The sequence below is a fragment of the Schistocerca serialis genome, chromosome 2 (assembly GCF_023864345.2).
Source record: "Schistocerca serialis cubense isolate TAMUIC-IGC-003099 chromosome 2, iqSchSeri2.2, whole genome shotgun sequence".
Lineage (NCBI taxonomy): Eukaryota > Metazoa > Arthropoda > Insecta > Orthoptera > Acrididae > Schistocerca > Schistocerca serialis.
In genome coordinates, this window is record NC_064639.1 from 256790912 (window position 1) to 256809578 (window position 18667).

Sequence of the window (18667 nt, forward strand, 5' to 3'; positions counted from 1 at the left end):
TCACTCGTTTTCCATTCATGCAGAAAAATCGATTTAACTGCAACCAAAATGTGAGTTTCAAGAGAAAGAAGATCCTGCTGGGAAAAGTTGGAGTACTTTACTTCTATAGAGTAGATTTTTAAAAATATATTGGTATGTCAAGGGAGGAAGCTACCAGAAACTGTGTGACTTTATCAGAGCTTGTAGACTGGCGAGATTGAGTCATTGTAGAGTGCCTTTAACAGTTAAGTTGTTTCAGAATGTATGGAAGAAATTATTTAAGGAGTGCTGGTAATAATACTGTGTTGTGCGGGTATTTACCAAACAATACCAAAAATGTTTTCTTTAATAGACTTCTCTGCAATGTTCTGTTGATCAGACAACAACACTACAATTGCCAGCGTAATTCCATCTGCTGAAATAAATATTGTTAGTTGCCCCTAATTTTCTTCTAGGATTTCGTACATCTCTCCTGCTTCATTCTCTAAAATGTCATTCTGGACCACCGTCAAAGTTTTTTGCAGTGTTTCATCAGTGAGCCAGGGTTTCTTTATAGTTCCTTGGCATCAAAGATAAAACTAAACTAGAACAAAATGACCTTAGTTTCTTTACAGATGTTACTAAATTGTGAAAAGATATTCACTGTCAGATGAATGTAGCTTCAGATGCATAAGGGTACTTTTAACTCAAATTTCAGGTTACCCCATGCATGACTACACAGCTAAAAACCTAAAATAATAAAATTGTAAGGAGATGGAATCGTTGTCTGATATTTATCTTCAGGAGGTGAAATTCTAAGTATTGCTGAGAGGCAGAAATAAAGGTACTCAAGAAAAATCTTAGCTTTCGGAGCTTTTAGTTGCTTCCACAGGGAGGAAATGTGGCTAAGTTGGAGAAGGATAAAAAAAGGGGCAGCTTGGCAATACCCCAAGATGAGAGGTGCCTATCCTTTCTGAGGAGGATGAGGAAACATCTTTGCTTCACTGGTCCCTCTTGTCCTGGATGCCACGTGATCTGCCCTTCCTTTCTTCAATAGTTACATTTTAAACCTAATAATGAAGTGCTGTGTCACTAATGTTTGAATTTTTCTAACAGGTAGAATATAAAAACAGCACAGTCAACATTGGTAAAACAAATGTCTGCATGAAGCCTTGTATGGGATTTCATTTTATCATTGGTGCTCAGTACATGTATTTTATTAATAGCTGAGCATCAGTTTGCAGATTACCAATAAACTTAATCTCAGATCAAAAGATCTGAAAATTTTTAAAATATATATTTTTGGATAATACATATGCTTTGTATTTCTGGTATGGCATATGTGAATGTAAAAAAAAAGCTATAGCTCAGCGTTATTCACTGTCGTCTAGCAAAAATGAAGCTCAGAATAAACAGTTAGAAAAACTGTGCTACAACAAGGAAATTAGAAAGCATGTGAGGGTGTGATGTGGAATCTCAAACAAAAAATAAATACAAGCTTTCTGTTTTAAAGAGTGTTTAACAATTGGAATTTTCTATATGAGCTTTGAATTCCTGATCTTATTGTGCTGTTCAGGAGGAGGCAGTGAATAAGCGAGAAGATACAGCCAGGTGGGTAAGAAACAAGTCTTTGGGAATGTAAAAGAAATAAGAGACCTAATTTAAAATGGAACATAAAAATGATGATAATTCGACATGATTATTCAGTCACATAGTGTTCAGAATAATAGAAGTCAAAAGAGGAACAGACACTCAATGAAAATCAGTAAGAACCAATAAGAAAAGTGCTGGGGTGAGAAACTGGCAAAGTATCAAACTAGGTCAGAAGGTTAATTGTGAAGAAAAGGAGATAAAAGCAGAAGCTAAACAGCAACACCTGAATCATAAGAAATTGAGAACTGATAAAAACTAGCAGTGTATCTTAAAGTAAATTCTCACCCACATGTTGTTGAACTTATTAAATATTTCCTATATTTGAGAAGGATAGACTGCTACTCAACACACACACACACACACACACACACACACACACACACACACACGCCAAACTGCATGCAGGCACAATGGAAAAGTGCCATTCATTTAAGCATTCAGAGTCCTTCAGAAAAAAAAACACACACACACACACACACACACACACACACCCTACTGTCTCAGGTGCCATACATTGAAGCATTCAGAGTCAGAAAAACGCGCGCGCGCGCGCGCGCGCGCGCGCGCGCGCGCGCGCACACACACACACACACACACACACACACACACACACACACACACACACACACACCCTACTGTCTCAGGGCCACAGCAGCTGGAAGCAGTGGCCATGTATTTAAGTTGTGCTGGTGTAGATGGGTGTGTGTTTCCTATTTTACAAGGAGGATTTTTTTGTCCAATGGCTTCAATGTTTAGCAGTCTTTTTCATTGTCCTTGTCTGCAAGCAAATACCTCCTTTATGTGGTGAGTAGCAACTTACCCTTTCCATATTGTTGTTATTCCATTGTGGATTTTCCATTATTTGATACTGCATATATTTGCCATTTAAAGTTTTGGTGAAGGATGATGGGCCAATATGAAACATGGTTGCATTTGTACTGATACATAATGTTGCTCTCATGTGTGGTACTGTCACTGATGAAATAAGCATACGATTTAGTTTTATTGTTATGAAAACATGCTTCATATTACTAAGCTGGGTATTGCAATGAAGCTTTGGATTCACTTAAGCCTCATATTTAGAATATTTATTGTTACTTGAAGACCATGCTCAAAGCTTATAAAACGCATTTGCAGTATAGTACAGATGCTTATACATCAGTTGATGTTGCATTGTACACCAGTATAGTAGTTTAGTCATCATCTCATGGTCATCATATTCACTTTGATGAGGAACAGTGTTGCTTAAAAAAGTCTCACAAAAAAAATCTGGGACTGAAACAACTCACAAAATTGAGGAAAAGCAACCACATACCTGTAGTCAATTAATGTGTGGCACAGACGCAAATGCAGTAGCAAGGAGGATACTGAGTAGATTGAGGAGGGAGCGTTAGACAAGCAACTCTGAGTGGCAAAATGATGACAGAAAAGGTTAACTTTTGTAAAACGGGGGAGGGGAGGGCGGGGGCAGGAGGAATGTGAGTATAAGATCTGGAAAGAGGAAGTGTGGTGTGTTAAATGACTGAATGACTGTAGAGGGAAGAATGAGGGTAAATATAAGCGAGTGGGAAGTGGATTGGTGCCTTACATCAGGAGTGTTACATGAATGGAAGCCAATTCTCATCCATGCAGTTAAGATGAGCAAGTAGTGGAGGGAGAGTCCACACTGCACATGTACTGAAACAGCTGTGGTCATCCTTGATATGGTGTGCAGAATGTTCAGTAACTGATTGGTAAAGTTTGCAGTTAACAAACAATTTTGTAGTGCCAATTCATGCTCAACAGCAGTCTAGTTGTCACATAATGCTGCACAGATGGTATATAATGTAACTGCTCTCACACACAATTCTACCTTCTATAATGTAGGAAATATTTGTGACTTGATTGCAGAAGAAAGTGGAGGGGGGATGTATAAGAGAGGTTTTGTTACACTTAGATTGTGAACAGATGGAATGATTTGGGGTGCGCAGTACTGGAAGCAGGCCAGGTTGGTTAAGTGACAAAGTACTACTTTCGAGATGAGGGTAGGATTTTGGGTAAGATATCCTTTATCTCGGGGCTTGATGGGAGGTAGTCAAAGCCTTGGTGAAAAATGCAGTGAAGTTTTCGCGAGGCCTTGGTGATAAGAAAAGTAATGATCAGTGACTGCTTCACAATGACTACAGGGTTGATGGTGCTACAGGAATAACTGGCATTTGTTTTTGGGCTAGCTTGGCAGGATGCTTGGAGTCTGTAAAGGTGCTGGCATGGTTATTAGCATATTTGGCTGACTCCTGCTTCCCACTGCAGATGTAACATTCACCGGTGCCAAGACAGTAATCGAGAACCATTTTAATGTAGAATGAGTGACAGCTGTCAAAGTGGCAGTGCTGTCCGACATGGACATAGACTTTTATGGAGTTATCTGAGAGGCAGAAATTAAAATATAGGACAGTAGATCACTGACTCGAGAAGGACGAAGTAAAGAAGTTAGGAAGTAGATATTGAGGTTCTGAAGGAAAGAGCAGAAACTGTTTTGCACAGGTTAGGAAGGTGTCATCAATGAATCTAAACTAGACAAAGTAGATGGGAAGGATTCCTTTAAATGTACCATAAACAGATTAACATGGTATGGTGCCATGTTGTATATAGATTTGACCTTGGAAAGAGAAAGAATTATGAGTCCTAAATGTAGTTGGCCAGAAGTATACAGATGGTGATGGTAGGTTTGGTGTCAGGCTTTGTTTATGATTGATATTTTTTTCAGTCTTCATTCTGTTCCTGCCACTGAAAGCCACCTGTCTCCCCACATCCTGCCTCCCATTACTTCCTGACTCTCACCCATTTCGTATGTTTGTCTGTACCACAGCTGCTACATTATTTTCCTCGGCTATTGTCTGACCTTTATGCTGTAATTGTTCAATATCTCACTCCATATGGCTGAGAAAATGCATGCTCTTGGTTGTGTTTATGATTTCCATTACCTGTCTGGAGTATGTAAAGATGTTTTGAGCTTAGTTTTAATTTTTACCTCTTGTCTTGGAGTTTTATCCTCTTTTGTTTACCTTCAGAAGAATGTTGCACGTATTACTGTTGTCTTTACCATTCACATTAGTGACCTCAATTCTGACTTTGGTATTTTGTGTTACTGAATCTTCACCTTCAGCCATTCATGAAATACTAATGTGATAATTTGTTTTGTTTTGACCTGATTTGTTTTATTAGTGATTCCTTCTGTGAATGCAATTTGGTATTCTGTTGTAAATAAGAAGCTCGGCCAATTTATGGGCAAGAAAGATGGAGAGAAGGAAAAAGGCCACATGACAAACTGGAGAACATAGGGGAAAGAAGGGCAATGAGGAAAGAACATAGTAGTAATGGGGAATGGCAACAGTAGCAAGAGGTAATAGTATTTTTCAATGAACTTGGCCATCAAGTTTATTTTGTAGCTCTCCTCATTGACCTTGTTTAAGTGTCCATTAAATAATAACCATCACTTCAAGATAGTTTTGGTTGAATATATTTTTGTGTTTCTTCATTGCATGTGACAGTCATTTTGTACATTTTAGATAGCTTGTGTGACACATTTTTTTATAAACAGGTTTCTCTACATTCTGGTATTTTTACATACAAAAATAGGCACTAAACATTTAGTTTATCAGAAATACGTGCTCTTCAAGTACACTGCTGTTTGTGAAATTTGAGTTATTGGCCCAGAATGGAACTCTGATTTTATACTCTACAGTATATGTGGAATTCTAAGGTCTCTAAATTATTGTATTTGCAGTGCTGAGGCTCAAATGACATTACAGAGCCACTTTTTATTTTGCTGAGGAGACTGCAGGTGCTGGAGCTTTGTAGGGTGACAGGAAGGTTGAGTGGGTGGGGTGGGGTAGTAATGAATATACATCTCACAGCAGATACTTAGCTGATGACATGTAACACAATTTGGTGGTATTTTCAGATCCCTGCGATGGATAGCAGTACAATATTTTCTTATATTGCTACTCAGTCCTAGGGTGTTTTGTCACTTGTGTCTTTCACCTCTGGCAATGATCTGTATAGAATGTGAGAAATGCAAAGTTGCACTGTGGTCTAGAGTACACATTAAGTATTAGGTTGCTCTGTAGCTGGGTGGGTGAGTCACTTCAAAGATCAGGGGAAGGCAAGGGTATATGATGGTGCCTAATACAGCACAGCAGTTTCCAAACTAGTATTGGGGTTGATGATGCTTTAAATTAATGGCAGGAAGTAGTATGCAGTGACTACTTTGAACCGGATCTCCAAATTATATCACTGAAGAGAGTATTGGCACAGTGTTCAACTGTGTCTATTATTTTGTTCCTTGTTACAGTGTGTTCACCCACAATTGGAGAGAATTTGCTTGTTTCTGCTAAACAGGTTCAATAAAATGAGAGAATGATTTCTTTGACTAAGTCCCCAGTTTCCATGAGGCGAGGATCCAATTTTTGGTTCTTGGGAGGAAGGGCATGTGTGTCACAATTTGTTTGTGACGCCGAAGTATGTAGATTCTCAGTAACTACCTCCCCACCTCTCCAGAAATAGAATTTGCCATCGCTGATAGTTTTAATATGTGAAAGTGCCTAAAGTTTCAATAAAAACAACAATAAAATAGATAATGTTTTAATACAATAAAATACTAATAATTTGTTTACAGTACTGCTTAGTACAATGCTTTAGCATAATGTCCAATAAATTTGGGAAGCACATGTAGCATGCAAATGAGTTAAGAAACATTATAGTGACAAGCTCCCACAGTTTTGAGGATGTCATAATCTACACTATATAAAAGTAAATTGTGCACTCATTAGTATAAGGTCATTTAGCACTGTCATTGTCAACTGAGATCTGCAAACAATGGCTTAATGGTGTGCATGCTTTTTCTTTTTGGTCATTTATGTCTATGTTAAAGAACAATCAATCTTTCTGTAACCTAATTCTTAACCAAGGATCTGTCTCTTCTGTCATGCCGTACTCAGTGTTCTGTGGTTTGACAATTCTTCCTATGGTTGTCATGAACCCTGTCAGATTTCGTGTTGGCATCCGGTAGACTCAGCCTGAGAATGGGCATCATTGCTTTGCAGTCAGGTGACAAGTCCATCCCTTGGCCAAGCAATTGAAAAGTACTGTGTGTTAGACATGTAATTTTCTAAAATTTCTGAGACCTTTAAATTTTACACTAACTGACTCTGAAAGTTATCTGAAAAATTTGGAAACTGAGTATGTAAAAATATACATTGTTTTATGGATCCTTGGCTCCACACCTGGTTTCTTTCCCTGCATTTGCTTAATATAAGCTAATCCTACATACTTTAAGCTTAGTTCCTTATTTCTGCCACCACAACAACAGTATTTTTAACTTGCTCTGATACTTCTCAATCTCTTTCCCAGGAGAATGTACAAAACTTGTTGCAATAACTGATATTATGTGGAGAGGTTTGTATTGCTGCAAATGTTCACTTTAGGGACCACTGTCCTTTGCATTTGAAATACTTTGTATGAACCAAAAAATAGATTTAACTGTACTCTCACTCCAAGCAAACTGCATAGTAAATTTATCAGCATGTGTGGGCCATTTCAGCTTATTACTTTCACAAACAGCAGTGCTTTAGTCTAGTGATGCTTGAATAAACTATTTTCTAGTACAATAAATTGAACTACAGTTTAGGGTCAGGTTTACTTTGTCATAAATAATTTTATCAGATGTGTTCCAGAGAAACACAAAATTCTTATTTTCCCCGTTAGGACATTTTTGCCTGTTAATGGAAACTGCTGATAGCTTCACAAGTGCATTGTACATAGGAATTGATCATGTATAGAAATTGATCTTAAGAAGGCTATAAATAGGAAACAGAAAATAAGTAACTTTATCTCCACAGCATCATTTCTACAGAAAAGAAGCTCAAAATTTATATGTTGTCTGTGAGATTAAAAAAAAAAAATTCTGTAGTTACACAATCAATGTATTTTGTAAAAAATAAATTTACATTGTAATATAGACATTAGATGGCCAGCTAACCATCAATATTTCTTCTCTAACAGAGACAAAAGTCATTGTTTCTCACAATCAGCTGTTGAAAAAAACCTTCAGAAATGGACAATGTTGAAGGACCATTTGATATAAACAGAAAAAAAAGTTTCTGCTATCTTATTCTCTGTCCATTTGATCTTTGCTTTACACTGTGAACAAAATGTGATTCAGAGTATGTAATGCTGTCTGTCATTTTAACAAAAAATGTCCGACTAATTAAAAAAAATTTTCACTGCAATGCATAGATTTGTGATGCATCCACATAAGTGATATATGATTACTGAACTTCATTGTATTTGTCTCCTGCAAGAAGTAATACAGTTATAATTTATTTTTATCTTGAAGTGAAGGTATAGTTCCTTCATATGTTGTATCAGTTTTTCTGAAAGCATAGTGTGACTTAAAATACACATTCCATAACAGCGGTAAATCTTAGAATTCAGTTACAGGTCTTTTCTTTATCCATTCTTGAATTCTTGGCAAACTGAAAACCTTATCCTTAAGAGCTTTGAGTTTTGGATAATGATCAAGGGACTCTTTACCAAAAATGAGTTCAAAATTTTCTAGAGACACTGCAAAAACGAAGTCCGTCCAGGTAAGCTGAAACAAGGAAATTTATGATTAATATAAAACAGGCTGTCATGTAATGCTAAAGATGTTTGTATGGTGTATGGTATTAAATACATGTCTAATCTATATGACTCAACTACCAGAGAAGTGCTTGATAAATTTCCTAACACAGGAATGCAAGAAGAAATAAACTGAGGTGCTGAGAACCATAAGGGCCTAAACCACATAATGCTGATTGTGAGATTGTAGCATTTAGTCATGCTTCTTACAGTGCTTGATCGTATGGTGTGTCAGGTTTATCTGTGCTGTAGCCCCACATTGTATATATGAACATTCACAGAAAGCTGTCTCACTGGTTTCTGTGATATTCACTTAAATGTGGGCTCATCGATAGTGTGCTTTAGGTCCTTATGGTTCTCAGTACAGGAATTTTCACATAGAGTATACTATGAAATGCACATTTTTCTACTTGGTAATTTCCTTAGATAAGACAATTACTGTGTAACTTTTCATCTTCTTGATGAATCCATACATGCTCTGAAACTGGTTTTAAGGAAGAAAGATTGGTTTTAACATTATGTTGACATTGTGGTATGTTCCACATCTCCTAAACCACTGGATCAATTTCAGCCAGATTTCGTACACATGGCACTTACTGTTTGGTAAGAACCACTGTAGGAATAAGAATCACCTACCTCTCAAAGGGGTGGGGGTGGGAATGGGGTTGAAAAAGGAGTGCAGCTCACGGCAAGCAAATAGCCAGATTATATTTGTCGGGTAGTGGAGAATAAGGGCCCTCAGTGATTTGAAACCAAATTTACACATAATTTCAAACCTTTACAAGACTTTTTCTTACTGGCACACCTAAAAAAGATGAAAGAAAAGTGTTTATCACTTACTGCATTTTTGCTGTTCTTGCAGTAAAATTGCCACATCAGGCATGACCCTTTAACTTATTACTTCTTTACTAACTCTATATGCAACACATTCTGCAGACAGTATACACATATACCGCTGAATGTACTCGCAAAAATATATCATCATACAACACACAGTTGAGGAGGGATGACAGCATAAACATTGAGCCACGTGAAAATGAAACTGCAGGGTGAAATTTGCACAAGATAAAGGTGTAATATGTTAAAGATATGTGATGTGCGTACACTGGCAAAGCTATGGATGGAAACCCATTCCTAAACCCCTAGGTCAATTTCAACTAAAGTTGGTACATATACTACTTGCTGTCTGAAAAGAAATACTGTTGAGATAAGAAGTGACAAGCAACCTCCTGTTAGGGTGGGGGTGATAATGTGGAGAGAGAAGGGGGAAGGAGGAGATGGACAGATGGGAGGGGGCGGGGGGGAGGAGGGAGAGTAGGAGATGGATAGATGGGGGGTGGGAGAACGGCCAGAAAAGGAGAGGAGGAGACAGACAGAGAGAGAGGGAAGAAGGAGATGAACTAATAGAAGATTTATTTGTTATTCAACTACACTTCTTTATCAGTAACACAATCCATACATATTATAAAAGTGTATGTCTGTACAAGGTGGTTATAATGAAAGTGCAGTTCCAGTGTGGGCTGCCATAATTATATGGCATTGAAACTTGGTAACACAGAACCGATTTATGGCAGAAAAAAATTAGATCCAGTTGTGGCCGCCACATACAAATCTGGTGCTGTGAATGCAAGAAAGACTTCCAGAAATGTTTCCCTGTGTAATGTATTAGGAACAGGACATGGTCAGAAAAGGTCAAACATGTGAGAAAGGCATAATGTTGATTTTGTTATTAACTGTTGCTTACACACTTCAATATGAACACTGGAGACATTGACGAGATGCTGTATAGTGCCAGATCTGCACCTTGTGGCCAAAATTGGAACTAATTTTTTTTTTTTTTCCCAGCATAAATTGGTTCCTGCATTAACACTTCAGCATATATACCAAGTTTTTCTGCCATACGATAATTACAACTCACACTGGACATTTATGAGTAGCTGCACTTTAATTATAACTACCTGGTATCTTCCACATCTCCTCCTAAACCACAGGTTAATTTCAACCGTACTTGGCACCTATGTCACTCACTTTCTGGAAAGAACCATGGTGTAGGTAAGAAACACCTACTTCTCAAAGGGGTTGGGATGGGGGTGACAAAGGAGCATAATTCATGATTCACAATAAAATAAATACATACCCAAGCAATGCCAGGCACTCAACTTGTAGCAAACATAGCAGTAAAATTGTGAAAATAAATAAGAAACAAGATTTTCAGGTAGATAGAAAGTTACATGTTGGACTACTATTTTTACATAAATGTTACAAAATAAAATTTTATATTTGATTTTCAGCTTGAACATGTAACTGACACTGTATGCATGGTACACAGTTGAACAGAACTATTGTTGTATACAAGTCATACTGTTGTTTGTGAAAATTCTGACCCCTGAAGGCTTTTGAGAATGAAAATTGCTAGGTAGGCATGTGACATTCAGATCTGATATATATGACACAATATTACTGCTCTTGTGAACTTTGAGAAGGGACATGGGAACTGTTACAACTTGGGTATAAATACAAGCCCAGTGGAAAGCCACAACCAGTAAAAGATGAATTCACATTTCAAACAGCTATCAGACTTAAAAGGTAGCATACTTTCAGGGATGCAATTAACTTTTTTCCCCCCTGCTAATACCAGCCTACCGTGCGTTCATGAAGAGCTGCCACTTTAAGTACCTGGAATTTGGCTATGGAATTGATGGCCACCTGATGGATGTGTATGCTGATAGTGTGGTACAGAAGCTTACAACTGCTTAAGTGGTCAAGAAGAAAGGAGTTCTACTGCTCAGCTCTCACGGACTGTTCAGACACATTTCTGTGTTAGTGAAACATCGAAATGCAGGTAAAAGTCATTTGGTACTCAATGACAGTTTTTGACACAAATCCTAAAAAGAGGCTTGTCTGCTTGTCTCTCAACATATCACTGACACATTGGATTTAAGTAACATGTCATATTTTTTAATAAATTTTGCGTACCTTAGTTCAGCCATGAGTATACATAAATGGGATGGCAGAGAGGTGTAACCATTTCCTGAGTGGATAAGGATTTATTGTAGAACATTTCTGATCTCATTTGGTATGTGCTGACTTTTCACTCACCCCTCAACAGTACAATGAGACAGATACACTAAGTTTTTCCCTCCTACAATATTGCCATGACAAAAGATAAATGAAGGGACCAGCGGACTAAAGTGCTAACACTACATTTAGTAATAACTAATCTGATGACATTATCTCATTTTTTTCCAAATGCACCACATGCTGGGCAAAAGTAGTGTCAGTGGTACACATTATTGTCTTATTGTAATAAGGTCACACAACAGGCAGTGTGTGGGCTAAAAACTTGTCTGCTGACCTCTTCATAACAAATCATTTGATCCAGATCATCCTTGAACAGTTGACATCAGTTATTTCTTGCTATGCACATTCACATAACACATTAGCCCAAAATGAGAAGTGAACACTTCTACAAATTTGGTGTAGAAAGATCATATTATCATGGAGTTCTAAAGGAAATGATTGAAACTACTTATTTACTGAATTTGTAACAATTATGTTTACCATGCTAAAAGAAAGCACCTCTGACGCTAAATTAATGCTGATGTTTTTGTGTAGCCTATTTGTCACAGGTAATTCATTCTTTCATTCATTTACCAATATCCTACTTGCTCACACCCATTGTCTATGTACAGCTCTTCTGTTTTAACCCAATTCCAACACTGCATGCTGTGGTTGGAATTCTTTTCTGTATTTTGGTATATTTTGCCTTTGTATTTCTCCTTTTTCTTTCCCCCTCTTCCTGTTTCCTTGTCTTTCATTGAAATCTGCATACAACAGTGCAAATTAGTTAAACTTTGAGTTGCTTTCAACTACAGGTCCACATTTTTAGAGTAAGTACAACATCTTTGTGTGTGTGTGTGTGTGTGTGTGTGTGTGTATGTATGTGTGTGTGTGTGTGTGTGTGTGTGTGTGTATGTGTGTGTGTGTGTGGGTGGGTGCGTGTGAGGGAGAGAGAGAGAGAGAGAGATTTCATTTACATTCATTTTTAATTTTTTAACACATATCATCATCATCATCATTTAAGACTGATTATGCCTTTCAGCATTCAGTCTGGAGCATAGCCCCCTTATAAAATTCTTCCACGGTCTCCTATTCAGAGCTAACATTGGTGCCTCTTCTGATATTAAACCTATTACTTCAAAATCATTCTTAACCGAATCCAGGTACCGTCTCCTTGGTCTGCCCCGACGCCTCCTACCCTCTACTGCTGAACCCATGAGTCTCTTGGGCAACCTTGCTTCTCCCATGCGTCTCTTGGGCAACCTTGCTTCTCCCATGCGTGTAACATGACCCCACCATCTAAGCCTGTTTGCCCTGACTGCTACATCTATGGAGTTCATTTCCAGTTTTTCTTTGATTTCCTCATTGTGGACACCCTCCTGCCATTGTTCCCATCTACTAGTACCTGCAATCATCCTAGCTACTTTCGTATCCGTAACCTCAACGTTGTTGATAAGGTAACCTGAATCCACCCAGCTTTCGCTCCCATACAACAAAGTTGGTCGAAAGATTGAACGGTGCACAGATAACTTAGTCTTGGTACTGACTTCCTTCTTGCAGAAGAGAGTAGATCGTAGCTGAGCACTCACCGCATTAGTTTTGCTACACCTCGTTTCCAGTTCTTTCACTATGTTGCCATCCTGTGAGAATATGCATCCTAAGTACTTGAAACCGCCCACCTGTTCTAACTTATATCCTCCTGTTTGGCACTCAATCCGTTTCTCTCTCTTTCCCACTGACATTACTTTACTTTCGATTTGGAGAAGCTAATCTTCATACCATAGTCCTTACATTTCTAATCTAGATCTGAAATATTACTTTGCAAACTTTCAATCGAATCTGCCATCACAACTAAGTCATCCGCATATGCAAGACTGCTTATTTTGTGTTCACATATCTTGATCTCACCCAGCCAGTCTATTGTTTTCAACATATGATCCATAAATACTATGAACAACAGTGGAGACAGGTTGCAGCCTTGTCTTACCCCCGAAACTACTCTGAACCATGAACTCAATTTACCGTCAACTCTAACTGCTGCCTGACTATCCATGTAAAGACCTTTAATTGCTTCCAAAAGTTTGCCTCCTATTCCATAATCTCGTAGAACAGACAATAACTTCCTCCTAGGAACCCGGTCATATGCCTTTTCTAGATCTATAAAGCATAGATACAATTCCCTGTTCCACTCATAACACTTCTCCATTATTTGCCGTAAGCTAAAGATCTGGTCCTGACAACCTCTAAGAGGCCTAAACCCACACTGATTTTCATCCAATTGGTCCTCAACTAATACTCGCACTTTCCTTTCAACAATACCTGAGAAGATTTTACCCACAACGCTGATTAAAGAGATACCTCTGTAGTTGTTACAATCTTTTCTGTTTCCATGTTTAAAGATTGGTGTGATTACTGCTTTTGTCCAGTCTGATGGAACCTGTCCCGACTCCCAGGCCATTTCAATTATCCTGTGTAGCCATTTAAGACCTGACATTCCACTGTATTTGATGAGTTCCGACTTAATTTCATCCACCCCAACTGCTGTATTGCACTGCAATCTATTGACCATTTTCTCCACTTCCTCAAATGTGATCATATTTCCATCATAATTCCTATCCCATTCTACCTCGAAATCTGAAACATTACTGATTGTATTTTCACCTACATTGAGCAACTCTTCAAAATATTCCCTCCATCTGCCCAAGGCATCCACAGGATTCATCAGCAGTTTTCCTGACCTGTCCAAAATACTTGTCATTTCCTTCTTACCTCCCTTTCGAAGACTGCTAATTACACTCCAGAATGGTTTTCCAGCAGCTTGACCCATAGTCTCCAACCTGTTTCCAAAGTCTTCCCAAGATTTATTCTTGGATGCTGCAATTATCTGTTTGGCTTTGTTTCTTTCTTCAACATAACTTTCTCTGCCTACCTGAGTTCTAGTATGTAGCCATTTTTGATACGCCTTCTTTTTCCTTTTACAGGCTGCCTTGACTGTGTCATTCCACCAAGCTGTTTGCTTCTTCCTACTTTTACACACTACTGTTCCAAGACATTCTTCAGCCACTTCTAGTACTGTTTCCCTGTACCTTGTCCATTCCTTTTCCAATGGCTGTAATTGACTACATTAAACTAACTGGTACCTTTCTGAGATTGCTGTTATGTACTTGTGCCTGATTTCCTTATCCTGAAGTTTCTCCACTCTTATCTTCCTACATATGGACCTGACCTCCTGCACTTTCGGCCTCATAATCCCAATTTCACCGCAGATTAAATAATGATCAGTGTCATCAAAGAATCCCCTGAATACACGTGTGTCCCTCACAGCCTTCCTGAATTCCTGATCTGTTATTATATAGTCAATGACAGATCTGGTTCCCCTGCCTTCCCAAGTATACTGGTGAATGTTCTTATGTTTAAAAAAGGAGTTTGTGATTACTAAGCCCATACTGGCACAGAAATCCAAGAGTTGTTTCCTGTCCCTGTTGGCCTCCATATCCTCTCCAAATTTACCCATAACCTTTTCATACCCTTCTGTTCGATTTCCAATCCTGGTGTTAAAATCACCCATGAGCAGAACACTGTCCTTGTCCTTTACTCTAACAACTACATCACTGAGTGCCTCACAAAAACTATCCATCTTATCTTGATCTGTCCCTTCACAATGCGAATATACTGACACAATCCTAATTTTCTTGCTAGACACTGTCAAATCTATCCACATCAGTCATTCGTTTACATACCTTATTGCAACTACGCTGGGTTCCATTTCTTTACTGATGTAAAGCCCTACACCCCATTGTGCTATCCCTGATTTGACTCCTGACAGGTAGACCTTGTATTCTCCCACTTCCTCTTCTTTCTCACCCCTTACCCGAATGTCACTAACAGCTAAAACGTCCAGCTCCATCTTACTTGCAGACTCTGCCAGCTCTACCTTCTTCCCAGAGTAGCCCCCATTGATATTAATAGCTACCCATCTCATTACCATTTGTTTGCCAAGTCGTATCTTAGGAGTCCCTGGTTTGTCAGTTAGAGGTGGGACTCCGCCACCTCCAAAGGTCCGAGGCATTTTGCTCTGATTGTTGCCAGCATCATATTTAAAGTACCAGGGAAGCAGGTTGCTAGCCTTACTTGCCGTGAGTCCCATTGGGTATTACCCCTAACGGTTGAGGGACTAACCGGTGGATTTGGTAGTCTTTGCCGTATGAGCACAAAGGTGACCATGACTCAGAATATGTCCGAGATGCCCTGCCTTATTCCAAAGTAACTGGTATCCCGACTGTCGGGACCACTTACTTGGCCACTCATACGTTGCCCATGGTTCATGAACTTGGACATGGCTACAGGAACCCACGCCATGAACCACATATATGTTATACTTTATTTCCAACTGAAAAAATTTCTTTCTTTCATTTGCCCATCAGCTTCCTCATGTGCTCATTTGTGACAATACTACTCCTGCTTCCAACTAACTGAATATTTTCAGATTCTTGTTTTTTCCTCTTGTTCTCTCAGTTTTTCTTCTTATTTTCTCACATTCCTGAATGGAAATGGAACTCTGAGTAGGTTATTCTCATCCTTTGCACCTTCTTGAATCACTAATTATTTTATATTCTGGAAAGATGAACATATAAAAAACACTGACAGAACAAGACATATACACTGAAGTGCCAAAGAAACTAGTATAGACAAGCATATTCAAGTACAGAGGTATGTAAATAGGCAGAACACAGCACTATGGCTTGTCAACACCTACATAAGACAACTGTCTTGCGCAGTTGTTACATCGGTTACTGCTGCTACAGTGGCAGGTTATAAAGATTTAAGTGAATTTGAAGGTGGTGTTGTACTCACCGCATGAGTGATGGGACACAGTATCTCCGAGGTAGTGCTGAAGCGGGTATTTTCTCATACGACCATTTCATGAGTGTACCATGAATATCAGGAATCCAGTAAAACATCAAATCTCTGGACACTGCAGTGGCTGGACAAAGATCCTGCAAGAACAGGACCAACGACGACTGAAGAGAATCGTTCAGCGTGACAGAAGTGTAATCGTTCCACAAATTGCTGCAGATTTCAATGCTCTGGGCCATCAACAAGTGTCAGAGTATGAACTATTCAACGAAATGTATTGATATGGGCTTTTGGAGCCAAAGACCTACTCGTGTACCCTCGATGGTGGCATGACACAAAGCTTTACGCCTCGCCTGGACCCGTCAATACTGACACTGGACTGTTGTTGGTTAGAAACATGTTACCTGGTCAGATGAGTCTCATTTCAAATTGTATCAAACAGATGGCAGTGTACAGGTATGGAGACAACCTCATGAACCTATGGAACCTGCATGTCAGCAGGGTGCTGTTCAAGCTGGTGGAGGCTCTGTAATGGTGTGAGGCGTGTGCAGTTGGAGTGATATGGGACCCCTGATATGTCTAGATATGTCTCTGACTGGTGACACGTATGTAAGCATCCTGTCTGAATGTGTACATCTGTTCATGCCCATTGGGCATTCCGACAGATTTGGGCAATTCCAGCAGGACAATGCAACACCCCACATGTCCAGAATTGCTACAGAAAGGCTGCAGGAACACTCTTCAGAGTTGAAACTCTTCCGCTGCCACCAAACTCCCCAGACACAAACCTTATTGAGCATATCTAAGAGGCCTTGCAATGTGCTGCTCAGAAGAGTTCTTCAGCCCCTCATACTCTTTACGGATTTATGGACAGCCCTGCAGGATTTATGGTGTCAGTTCCCTCCAGCACTACTTCATACATCCACAGCTCATGGTCTAGTGGCTAGCGTTTCTGCCTCTGGATCATGGGGTCCTGGGTTCTATTCCCAGCTGGGTTGGGGATTTTCTCCACCAGGGACTGGGTGTTTGTGTTGTCCTCATTATATCATCATCATTCAGGAAGTGCTGAGATTGGAAATGGAGAGATTTGGAACTGGAACGGGTGCTGATGAACATGATGTTGAGTGCCCCACAAGCCAGCATCATCATCATCACTGCTTCAGACATTCATCGAGTCCCTGCTACATCGTGTGGTGGCACTACTGCATGCTCAGGTGACCCTACACGTTATTTTGCAGGTGTATGAGTTTCTTTGGCTCTTCAGTGTACATACATAGACTGACCTCTGATCGGCTATTAAAAATAAACATATACTTGTAATTTTATGACCCTTGCAAGGTTGGAAAAGGAGACTACAAAGTATCAGTATCAAAGTATTGTATCAGTCAGCTGTCTGTTTCATTCATCAGTGTGTAAGCAGGAAGTGATTAAAACAGATGGGGTTATTGCATCTTCCAACAGTTGTGAGGTACATCTGTCATTTCTTCCTGCAATGAGGTGGGATTAAGAGTGATGAAGCTAAGAGGGAGTGGTGCAGAAAATTCTTGGGTGTGTGGGATGAAAATGAACAAGGAAGAGACTCAGATTTGATTGATGAATTTGCACAACATATTATCAAAAATGTGCATGCAAGATACTGTTTCACAAGTTCTGAACTCACTGAAAGTGTGCCTCAGATTTCAAAGGAAGCCCTCGTTAATACTGTCACATAGAGGTTCAGTTACCATAAGTTGTGAGCACTGTGGGTACCAACATTTTTAACTAATCTTTAGGAAAACAAAATGTTTTCAGGATAAATGTATGCCAAAAGCACTAACTTTACATTATTTATTATGCAGGGGTGCAAGCACCTGGAGGAGTTGGGAAAGGGGAAGGAATAGTAGTGTCTGTGTCGGGAGAGAGAGAGAGAGAGAGAGAGAGAGAGAGAGAGAGAGAGAGAGATGGTGCGTGCAGGGACTAGACTGCCAACAGGTGCAAAGTCAGATTTTGGGGCAGGCAGGTGGGAAAAAAAGAAGCAAAAAGAGAGGAGCGATGAAAGACAGGTGGATGTATTGGCAGAGGGCGGCAAATAAACAGGGTAGGAGATGAGAATGTGGAGATGATAGGACAGAGGGGGTGGATACTGTTGGGTGCAGGGTGTGGGGACAGTATATTGCTGTCGGTTGTGGCTGGGATAACTGCGGGAGCAGAGAATGTGTTTTAAGGATAACTCCCATCTGCGCAGTTAAGAAAAGCTGGTGGTGGAGGGAAGGATCCAGATAGCTTGGGTAGTGAAGCAGCCACTGATATCAGGTGTGTTATGTTGAGCTGCATGTTGTGCCACAGGGTGGTATTCGTCCTGGTGGACAGTTGGTTGGTCCTCATGCCAATATAAAAAGCTCTGCAATAATTGCAGCAGAGCTGGTAAATGACTTTGCTGCTTTCACATGTGGCCCACCCAGCCCCTGATGTGGTAGGGTAAACCTGTAACAGGACTGGA

The 18667-nt window shown here is 39.5% G+C and overlaps 1 protein-coding gene across 1 annotated transcript in view; it reads right to left on the minus strand.

Annotated features, from left to right (window-relative positions):
- Positions 1-5108: 5108 nt before the first annotated feature.
- Positions 5109-18667, minus strand: part of LOC126457020 (glutathione S-transferase-like) — a 350438-nt gene continuing 336879 nt past the window's right edge. Inside the window, exon 6 of the mRNA XM_050092991.1 lies at positions 5109-8242. Within this exon, the coding sequence (XP_049948948.1) occupies positions 8075-8242 (168 nt within the window). The 3' untranslated portion in view covers positions 5109-8074. The remainder of the gene's footprint in view (positions 8243-18667) is intronic.